The sequence below is a fragment of the Papaver somniferum genome, chromosome 6 (assembly GCF_003573695.1).
Source record: "Papaver somniferum cultivar HN1 chromosome 6, ASM357369v1, whole genome shotgun sequence".
Taxonomy (NCBI): domain Eukaryota; kingdom Viridiplantae; phylum Streptophyta; class Magnoliopsida; order Ranunculales; family Papaveraceae; genus Papaver; species Papaver somniferum.
Window position 1 is genome coordinate 175,986,420 of NC_039363.1, and position 11,011 is coordinate 175,997,430.

At 37.1% G+C, this 11,011-nt stretch overlaps 1 protein-coding gene across 4 annotated transcripts; it reads right to left on the reverse strand.

Annotated features, from left to right (window-relative positions):
- Nucleotides 1–6,181: 6,181 nt before the first annotated feature.
- LOC113290206 (thymidylate kinase-like) lies at nucleotides 6,182–10,297 on the reverse strand. 4 transcript variants are annotated; one of them, XM_026539785.1, is made up of 9 exons: nucleotides 10,162–10,297; nucleotides 9,793–9,836; nucleotides 8,907–8,957; nucleotides 8,234–8,578; nucleotides 7,645–7,756; nucleotides 7,504–7,563; nucleotides 7,296–7,400; nucleotides 6,898–7,010; nucleotides 6,182–6,537 (listed from the first exon to the last, which is right to left on the reverse strand). In XM_026539785.1, the coding sequence occupies exons 3-9, from the start codon at nucleotides 8,942–8,944 to the stop codon at nucleotides 6,468–6,470; spliced, it is 843 nt and encodes a 280-aa protein (XP_026395570.1). In that variant the 5' UTR covers nucleotides 8,945–8,957; nucleotides 9,793–9,836; nucleotides 10,162–10,297; the 3' UTR covers nucleotides 6,182–6,467. The 4 variants fall into 4 exon arrangements, with proteins under 4 accessions (XP_026395570.1, XP_026395571.1, XP_026395569.1 ...); XM_026539786.1 differs by lacking the exon at nucleotides 9,793–9,836 and having other exon boundaries at nucleotides 10,162–10,293; XM_026539784.1 differs by lacking the exon at nucleotides 9,793–9,836 and having other exon boundaries at nucleotides 8,907–8,977; nucleotides 10,162–10,293.
- Between the last annotated feature and the right edge of the window lie 714 nt (nucleotides 10,298–11,011).

The following is an 11,011-nucleotide window of genomic DNA, read 5'->3' on the forward strand; positions in this document are numbered from 1 at the left end:
CCAGTTGGTTTACATAGTTGGCTTATTTTGGAATCCCGGTCTGCCTTTATTATAGATGCCCAAGAAGCTTATTTTGGAAGTCATTTTGAGATAAACATAAATCTTGGGATATAAATAAGGATCTTACAAGATAGAGATAAATCTTACCAAGATAAACATGGATCTTTCAATAAACACATATGTTATGGGGACATATGTGACTCTTGAGAAGATAGACATGGATCTTCTAAGATAAATACAAATCTTGAGAAGATAGACAAAAATCTTCCAAGATAAACTCAAATCTTGGTAAGATAGATATGGATCTTCCAAGATAGACCTAAACCTTGAGAAGATAGACATGGATCTTTCAAGATAGACCTAAACCTTGAGAAGATAGACATGAATCTTTCAAGATAAACACAAATACTAAGAAGATATACATGAATCTTCTAAGATAAATACAAATATTAAACAATAAGTACAAATCCAGGTGGTTATTTAGGATAACTACAAATCTACATAGTTATTTGGGATAACTGCAACTAGATTTGGTTTCTGCCTACAAATAGACGCTGAAATCCAACTTCTAAAGGTATGCGTTTTCTTTTTCTCCACAACTCACCTGCGTAGAGGTCTCTTTGACTTTAGTATCAGGGTATCTTTGCAGATATCCTCAACCTTTCCAGCTTCAATCTCAGCATTCATTAACAGTTTCCGGAGGAATTTAATCTACGACGTAGATTCAATCATCTTACACACACCTCGAAGATTGTTGAGGTAATTAATTTTGCAATAACTATAAATCCTAATATTTGTCTAACTAGTTACCTGTCTCTTAATTTAACATCAGAATGTCTATCTAGGTAACTCTTTTATTCCATCTACTCACTGTAGAGAATTGAATCAATAATCGGAATTAATTTATCTTCTTCGACCTTGGGCAGTGTTCAGGTGAATATCTTTACTCCAACTTTTTAAATTAGGTTTTCTTTATATAATACTCTCTCCGTTTCTAAAAAATATGTTGGTTTTTTTATTTGGGTATGTCAAAAAAATAGACTTGTTTCCATACGTGGAAAGTCAAATGTTATGATTTTACTAGTATACCCATAGAGGGACCACTTCTCTCTCTCCTTTTTCTTTCTTAATATAAAAAAGGGACAATTTCTCTCTCCTCTTTCTTTTATATCAAATGAGTGGGGACCAAGGATAAAGTAGGAAAAAACATGAAAAAGTGGCTCCAATAATTGGTTTCTTAATTTTTGTGAAAACCAAACAAACCTATTTTTTAGAAACGGAGAGAGTATTTGTTACCAAACTCCCATCATTAGTCGCATTGTCATCATAGGTTTTCTTTATATATTCGTCATCTGTTTGGATATCGCGCATAATAGGTGCTTATGTCTTTTTTCTTTGCAATACGCTTGATAACAAGTTTAGTCAGCAAGGTTTAATGTTTGTTACGATAAAACTAAGCACGTTTTGATTTGAAGCAAATTTTTTGATTGTATCTTTTTTGGAACTATAATCAGATTCTGGAACTATAAAAATTTAGATAAGTCCATCAAGTACCGTGACACGATTATCAATTTTTTTTCACAGTTATTTGTCGAGGGAGAATTAATGGAAGAAACACGAAAGGCACCATCGTCTAGAAACGAAGATACAATAAGCAGTTTACCGGATGAGATAATCCATGACATCATGTCTCGCTCAGATACCAAATATGCAGTCCAAACTAGTATTTTGTCGAAAAGCTGGATTGGTATTTGGAAGTCTCTTCCCTTTCTTGACTCCAACAGGAGCTTGTTCTAAAAAAATCGCAAAAACAATCAAAGGTTCAAAGATTTTGTTTACATGGTCATGCTTCGCAATAACTATGATATCCAAAGGTTCAGTCTGTGCTGGGAGCACACTGCATATGAGGATGCGACAATACATGTTAATACATGGATCCCAGTTGCTGTTAAACGTAATGTTCAAGAGGTAACCGTAAGAATTGTGCACAATCAACATTGGGCATATGAAATTCCTCATGAACTGCTTAATTGTCAATCGCTAAGGAAACTGATAATGGAAGTGCATGGTTATTGTGAACACACAAATCACGAAGGCATCTGAATGCTCACAACCAAACATCGTAATTTAGAATGATTTGTAATGATGACATCTTAGTGTTGATTCCTTGGCTCAAAACCCTCGGGTTTATCACAGCCTCATCTAACTCCGTGCAAGGCGTTTGCGCACGGGATATGAGTAAAAACAAAGAAAACAAAACATAGACGTAAAGATTCATGGGGTTTTAGGCAAACGTAAAGTGCTGAAATATAAACAAGACCGAGGTTTACATGGTTCAGCACTAAGGCCTACGTCCACGGGGTTTGTCGTTTCACTATATACTTGACGATTACAGGAGTAGTCGAATGACTTTTGAGTTTACATGTCTTTCTATTGTAAAGGACTAACTTACGCTCAAAAATCTTCTCTCTCATTCTCTTCCTGATTTTTCCGATCCCCCTTCCTCTTGGTGGAGAAGGGGTATTTATAGGGTTAGTATGTGGGACCCATCTCTGAAGGCCGTTGGAACCTTATCTTCTTGTGTTTTGTGTCCATCACGCAGGGGTCTTCGTTCGTAACTTCATCACGCAGAGTCATCCTCGTTCGTTCCACGGGTTGATCGACACGTATGCTGCTCAGGGTGTTTAATGCGAGTAGTTGAGGCGCCTGCTCGTGTCAGGCAAGTGTTTTCTGCCTCTGTCGCGTCCATGTCAGTACATCTTCTCTCCATCGTTGATCTTGGCTCCTTTTGGGGATGAGATAAAGTAACTCTTTGGGGAGTTATTTGGTGCCCCGTAGTACAACGTGTTACCGGAACATCCTTTAACTTCTATCCTTGGATTGTTCGGGCAAAGATCCCTTGTTGAAGGGATGGAATTCTTGGTTATGAGCGTGTGTCATCATACTTTGATGACCTTGTCCTCATGCCCTCCATGTATCTTCCTATGTACACTTGTTTGATGATGAAATATGTGCACACAGTTATGATGTCAGATATGCAGATGTTGTTCTACCGAAATCAATGAATTTACCTCAGCTCAAACTGTTGGCTCTTGTTGGATGTTCCAATTCCAATGTAGAATCATCTAAAAGGCTCCTCTCAAGCTGTTCAGTTATTGAAACGTTATGCTTAGAAGATTGTGATATACAAACTGATAAGAGGAGGAAATTGATTGTTGATTCCCCTAGCCTCAAGCAGTTTTATTACACTCATTTCCGTAATCGTACTGATACTAATATTAGGCTTATCAAGTTATCTGCTCCAAAACTCAGAGTCTTCAATTGCAGAATTTTTTTGTCACAATATTATCATCTAATAAACGATTCTCCACTGTCCGAGGTGTCGTTTGACATGGTATTTCAAGAAAACGAAGAAGATGAAAATGCAGAAATATATTCGAACCTGCCTTCCAAGGAAAAAAAAGCGTATGCGTGTATGATGGATTTTCTATGGGAGGTGTATATGGTTAAAAACATATACTTATCACCTGGATTCCTTGAGGTATGTATGGGTGCTTCCTAGGGCTGCACATAGGTTGGATTGTGTTGGTTTTGGCCTCACCCAACACCCAACCTACTGATGGTGGGTAACATAAGTTACTACCCGCAACCAACCCAACATTATAATGGGTCAGTTTTCACTCGTCCCACATTATAATGGGTTGGATAGGGTGAGTGGTGGGTTATCCACCATAAAATACAATGAACATTACATTACAGTTACAGACTTACAGTCTTACATGTATACAAATAACTAAGACTCTTTCAGATTGGATGTAATAGCTTTTATCAAAAAGCTGACCCCAAGTCAAGTGTAGACAATTAACATCATAAGAAGTTACTTAAAAGTGTTTACAAAATAAAAATCCAGAGAAGTAAGAAGTTTGGTGCAAAGTTGCAAACTGCATGCAGTTCAAAGCTCAAAAGATAAAAGAGTGCATTGCTATTGCCTACTATACTAAAGCCTAAGATCATATATCATTACTTCAACGGATGTAGTTCATCTAGGATAGATAATCTAATGGTTAGAATTAACTTAGAAATATTTAGGTGGGTGGATGGATTGGGTCAGGTGAGGGAAGCTGTCACCCACAGTCGACCCACCATACGATGGGTTCTGATGTTGTGACCCATAATCGTCCTACTCCTAGGTGGGTTGGGTCGGGTGCGGGTAATTTCAGACGAGTGTAGGTTGGGTTGGTGGATTGAGTCGGTTTTGTGCAGCCCTAGTGCTTCCTCTTTTGCATGGATTATCTTAAAATTTTCAGGTTTAGTATTTAACTGCTACATTATTACTTTGTTTATCAAGGTTCTCTCACAAGCTTCTGACTTACGAGAGTGTTGCCCACCTCGCTTACGCAATCTAAGATATTTAAGGCTGGAAATGTGGTCTACAAGAGGTTGCCTCGGGGCTATAGCATTCTTTCTCAAGATGTCTCCTAATATAACTTCTATTTCCCTTGAATCGAAGAAGGTAACATTCAGCAAAGCTCTTCTTTTATTTGTTTTTGTGTTAGCATTTGGGAACCTCCGAGGTGATCGAATCTTATTTGATGTGATTGTTTGGATACAGGCAAATTTAGCGGATGTTGGAGATGACTGGGAAGTAGGATTGACTAGAAAGTCATTGCAGGGAAGGTTGTCTCATCTCAAGTATGTCCAAATTAAAGATGTAGAAGGATGTGATGCTGAGCTCAAACTTCTGAGTTATTTGTTGAAAAACGCTAAGGTTTTGCAGGATGTTGTTTTATTTTTCCGTTCTACTTTTGGCTCGCCTGATAGGGAGAGACAAGTTGAGCAATTTAAGGATATGCTAAGAGCAGTTCCTGCAGCTTCTTCAAGTATCCGAATGGCGTTTAAGCCCTAGTAGCTGACATTTTGAGCTTTATTTGAACTTGCAACAAAAAGCAGTCAAACGAAAAGTCAGATGCTAAAATAGATAGTTGTATAGTTTTTGTTTTGTTTTGATCAATGGTGAAGAAAAGTTATCAGGTGCTAAAATAGATATTTTGACTTTCCTTACGATATTATCTTTTTTGGTGTTCCTCCTGTTTTAATTGCAGAATGTCTTCTTCTATGAAAAAAGTTCATCTAAATGTCGAATTGTATTTCTTCTATGGTTGATGGAAAGATTATATCAAAATATGTAACAGTAAAATCTTATGGATTCTACGACGAGAAACAAATTCTTTCAATGAAAATTGAATTGAACATAAAAAAATACGTAGTTTTTAACAGTAAAAATTCATAGTATAATTCTTATATTCATTCTGGATCCTATTCGTCTTCTTCCTAGTCAACAAATCCAGGTCCCCATCCTTCAGATACAGGTACGACCGGTAAATCCTTGTGGAACAGATAATCTTTGGTTAACCATTTCGGTTTATCATTTGCTGATTCTAATGACCCATCATCCTCGCCTTCATTAATATCATCATTCTCATCATCACTGATGTGCCGGTTTTCCAATGCCAATGATATCTCCGGGTCTATTTCCGGGTTCCAGTCGATATCATTATCGTTATTTATGTTAGCGTACTCATCCGTTGTCAGAGATTCAAAGAGAACGCCATTCAATTTGCACCAGAACCGAGCTTTTGCCTTTTTAAATGCTTCGTGAGCGGACGAAGCGTCCCAATCCAAAGATCTCCTAATCTTACCATCCCAATCCATGGATTTTATTGACCGATGAGCCTTCAATATTTGTTCCCAAGGGATTAATCCTTCTTCTTCACAATACCTCTTTTCCCATGACGCCGGAACTTTAGGCCGCCATTCCATAGATATAGAACCTCTAACGCGTGTTCTGAAGTTACGGCAGTTATGTGCACTAGTAGATTCAGATTTTCTCTTGTTGCAACCACTAATTGATTTTTCTGCTTTATTACGGGCCATCTGATAATATCTCGACCCAACTTGCATTGTCTATTCGTCAAGAACCGGGAAATCCTACCGAATTCTGCAACTCCTGGAAGAACAATACCTCAAAAGTTTGTCTGCTATCAAATTCTGCAACTCCTACAAAAATACCTCAAAAGTTTGTGTGCCTGTTTCTCAAGGGATGCAAAGTTTATTTATAAGCAGAGAGGTTTCCTAAACTAGGATCTTTATTTTTATTTGTCTTACATGGAAAAGGAAATACTAGAGGTTTCCTAAACTCGTTCAAAAATTTAATTTTTTTACAGCAAGAAAAAGGTTTCCATGTATTATCAAATTTAGAAGTTTCTAAATAACGGAATTGTGAAACCATAATCAGATTTCATAGAATAACAGCAAGCCAGGTAAACTTTTTCCGATATAATTGAGAGAATTAGCTAAGAAATTTGGGCCCTTATCCAACTAAATTCCAAAGAATTATGGAAACAGCACAATCTTGGTTCATGGCAGGTCCAAGTAGCAGCAGAAATCCGCTTCCTTGCTCGCAGATTTCAACTCCTTCCTGGGCAGCTTCTTAATACAGAGAGAAATCCTGCACCACCACCTACACCTTCCTGGTTCCTGCAAAGCAAAAATTCCCAGGATTTAATCCCTACTACGAAATACATTTGAATGAAGTTTCCTCCAGAGAATTATAAAGACATGCCCAGCAAAAGAATATGCTTACAACACAGGTGTTTATCACCAAAGGGTGATTTGAATAGATTCATTACGGTACTGCATGAGTTTGAGGTTATACTACTGATGTTTCATGATAATCATACATGATATAAAGGATGAAACAATGTCGCCAATACGTGTAATTGTAATCAGATACGGCACCTCTCGCCGCTCCAGAGATGCCTTAGTGATGGCAGGAAATAAATGTATATCCTAAGATTTTTGTCGCTAATCTCTACTACTAATGGGCGAACAATTTACCTTTGCCATAGCTCAGTTAGTGGTTTCCCTTTCCGGCAATTAACTATGCAATCCATTACAATCTCCCTCAACTGTTTTGCTACCTCTTCCATGGGAAGGCAGGCATCAACGATCTGAAACAGAGATGTACAAAATGTCAGAAATGAGGAATCATTAAGATCTCTCATTAGCTTAAACAGATGGTAGGGATTTAGGTAAGGCTGGTCTAGCTGGGAAATTATAATTATATATGAGACAAACCATTCATAAATGGCCTAATATAAGAAAATGATAGAGCTGACGAAATCATCAAGGTTTGGAGCTAATAAAGTACAGATATTTCAAGTTTAAGGTACTTCTTTTGTGAGTAGAAATTCCATGAAATATGCCTTCCTCGATAATTGAACGCAGGAATGTACCTTCCATGTGGGATCATGAAGCATCTCATAGTGTTGAGCAACTTTCTTCTGGAACTCAAGCTGCTCGTATCTCTCACCTCCATAACCTCCTCTTTCTGCAGCTTTCTGAAATAATGTTTCAGTTATAAAAACACAAGTTATGATATGTATCAAGTATCAAGGTGATTCTTACTAAGGGAACTGGAAGCTAGCAATAGTTAGGAACCACCTGGGGTGGTATGTCAAGGTATGCTACTAGATCTGGAGCCAGCAAACCTATCTCTGGACCCTGTGACAGACAAATTCTGTGGTCATCTCGTAAGTAAAAAAAACCTCAAGCCTGTGTGTATCGAGTTCTAACGGGAATCACCTTACACCATTCAGTATCAAGACCCTTGGCAGATGAAAAAGCCACACCAGAGTAAGAATAGCGGTCTACAATTAGGGTTGTCCCACTCCTCAACTTACTCTCCATCAATGTTCTGCACATCAAAAGTACTTTTGACTAAGTACTAGTACTTTTTTAACTACCTCAGGAACACATTAGTCATTTGATGCTGGTGATATGGCATCGAACTGCGACTCCTCTGAGTCCAACAATCAAAAATAACAGTCTGTTCAGATGTTCACAGATTAGATTTGATAAAATAATCATCACAGCTACAAGAAAAACTAGTGTGTTAATGGCATTCAATACCATCTTGAGACTATTCATATTTCATGGCTTCGTTGGTCTAGGCTGGGATTGAGAAAGTTCTAATCTCAGTAAGTAATATGAGGATATAGTTATTGATCTGATATGCCAAATCGAGTGAAAACAATGATCAAAAAAGGAAAGGAAAAGGTGGAAACAGAATACATGAGTTGGTGACCACAAGTTTCGAAAATAAAATAAATGAACAGCTAAACAGAGTTGGATGTTCAGAGTTGAACTTCACACATACAAAAACAATACTAACCTCTTCTCCCAACGATTTGCACTGAAAAGAAGATGGATCGTCCGATCATCTAATTCTGACTTGTTGGAAAGATATGAAGATATCATCTGCCCAACACACGTATTTCTGTCTGGAAACCGCCATAACTCAGCTGACAACCCTTGTCCTTCCAAGTATGAGAGCAATCCACTAGCTTGTGATGTTTTCCCACTTCGGTCCAAACCTTCTAAAACAACCAATGCACCTCTGGGATTATCACCCATACCATTTTCCATTTGAATTTTACTACTGAAGCTCTTGACGGCGAAATGCAAATGAACCCTCGATGACCTTAACAAGCTAGGTGTTGATACAGCCCCGAAATTTCTGGAAATGAGGAAATGCAATATTAGGGACAAGGATATTTCTGATAAATGAGATGTACCTAGATTGTAAATTGAGGATCAAGTTCTACACTAGAATGTGAAGGATTTTATTAAAAATAGTTCTCAATAAAAAAAGAAGTTCTAAAAACGTCACTTTACCACACTGCACGGTGCACCACAATTACCATACACATAAATATGGTTGATCAACACATCCAAGCAAATATCCACATGAAATTAGTTGCAATTTTGGTACTCTGGTTCTTGAGAGATGTTTTCTTATAGTGAAACAAGAGCCTAAAATAGGACCTCTGGAGGGGAGAACTTACAAAAGCTTCGCAACCCTCAACGAGCATGCATGTGACATATCCCTTTAAAGCCTAGTGTAAAAAAGAAGGAACTAAGAAAACATAAGTTTGTATTTGGTAGTACAAAAATCTTTAAGCTTGAATGACGATCTAAAATCAATGAGATTGACACTAACATAAGATCATTCATGAAAGTCTGATATAAGTAACTAAAACTCAAAAATAGAAATTTAAAATCATACCAAGATATGTTCAGTCCTATGTGCCATAGAGAGTGAAATGAATTGATACCAACTCTGCTATCGAACTCTAGTCCTGTTATCTCGGATACACATTGCCGAGAGAGACAAGAGAGTTGTTGTAGAGAAATTTTTAGGAAGCAAGAGTGAGTAAAAAAGGGAGGGGGAGGGGCGGGCCTTTGTTGATCAGTTGAAGGTGCAGAATAAAAGATTCATTCTAATCCCTCTGCCAAAACTGAAAGATTGCTACAGAGATACCAATTTGTGTGGGGTACCAAAATCCATATAAGCCAAAACATTACTCCAAGCAAGTTGGTATCGTTACCTCTGTAGCAAACTTATGCTAATTGGGTGCTAGATATTTGACATAGCAAATGTTTCATTTTACTCTGGAAACCAAGTTCAAATTTCTTACTCACCTTAATTGCACAAGTAATGCAGGAAATTACAGCTTGTTGTGACATTCTTATACAAAAGAGTTGGAGTTCATTCTAGGATTTAAGTCTAAATTGTCTAGATTTTAGATTTTTGCCAAGCAGAGTGATTTACAGCTTGTTGTGACATTCTCACCCTACTGTATGCACCAACAGGTTTCATATAAGAATAAAAATAACTCGTTTCATTAAGGAATTTACTTCAGGATATGTAAAAAAGCTCATCAACCGTACCTGAAATGCGCAGGCCAAAGAAACAACAAAATGGACCAACTCAGCTGTAAAATAAAAAGAAAGTATGGGCACGAGACAATAATAGAAAATGTCCACTGAATTTAATCCTTATTCTCGTAAAATTCCAATTGAACTCATATATCATATGAAACTACACAAAATCCCCAATTTTTGATGACAGAAAAAGAACCAAAACCCTAACACACTATCACAATGACTGCATCATTCACCAACCAAACAATTCATTTATATTCGAAGAAAACAACAACAACCCAAACGTTCTATGCAACAATAACATCTAACAAACTTGAAAAATCAGACAAATACTCGAACCAAAATTGGAAAAAAAAAATTAAACAGGTAACTTACTTCGGTTCCTTTTTCTTTTTTTTTTTGTAATAATGATGATCCTTGTAGCTCCTAGAACACCAATTAGATGTCTTAGGAAAATCTTCTTCACTCTTGTTTCTACTCACATCAAATTCCAAATCTATTTTCTGCACTAATGTTGACCGAACTAATAATTTTCCCGCTTTTTCCCGCTGTAAAAGAGACAGGCAGTCGGTTTCGGATATACCCCAAAAAAAAAAAAAAAAACAATGGGAAGTGTTTGGCCCCTCCTCACTCTCTCTTATTCTAGTGATTTTGGGCTTGAATCCAATTTAAACATTCTTTAACCCATTTTTCCGAGAAAAAAAAAAAAAAGAAGGGTCATGTGATTAAAGATGGTTGATGAATAATCCGCATTTGGGAATACTCTCACAGATTGGGATGCTTTTAGTTAAAACAATGGGGTGACTAAAACGGTTACAAAGACCAAACAATCATTTCAAAATCGGCATAATCTTCATTTTTTTTTGAATCAAGCATAGTGTTAATTAATGAAAACTATACCGACTCTCTCAACTTTACCAAATATCTTTGACTAAAATCATTCAATATCCTCCTTTTAAAAAAATATTATATTGTCTGATTTGAACTGAGGGCTGAGGCTCATGTCCAAGCTTTATCCGGGAGTGAAGCTTTAACGAAACTAAACCCAATACTTTAGTCAGTGAATCAAAGGTCAAGATCTCAATGGGTAATCTATAAGAGAACTATTTCTTCTTTCAGACATTTCAACAAACAGTTGAAAGGCATTTTGCATACTTGTGATTCTGCCAATAAATGACGTGTTCGATCGGAAGGATAATGGTGCTCAGACAGAAACCAAAGACAT

Excerpts from the sequence above, each read along its gene's own strand:
- LOC113290206 (XM_026539785.1), bottom strand. The coding sequence starts at position 8,944 with ATGTCACATGCATGCTCGTTGAGGGTTGCGAAGCTTTT. Across the intron at positions 7,757-8,233 it reads GCAAATCGTTGGGAGAAGAG|AACATTGATGGAGAGTAAGT; the intron begins GTTAGTATTGTT and ends TTTGATGTGCAG. Across the intron at positions 7,011-7,295 it reads TTCATGATCCCACATGGAAG|ATCGTTGATGCCTGCCTTCC; the intron begins GTACATTCCTGC and ends TCTCTGTTTCAG.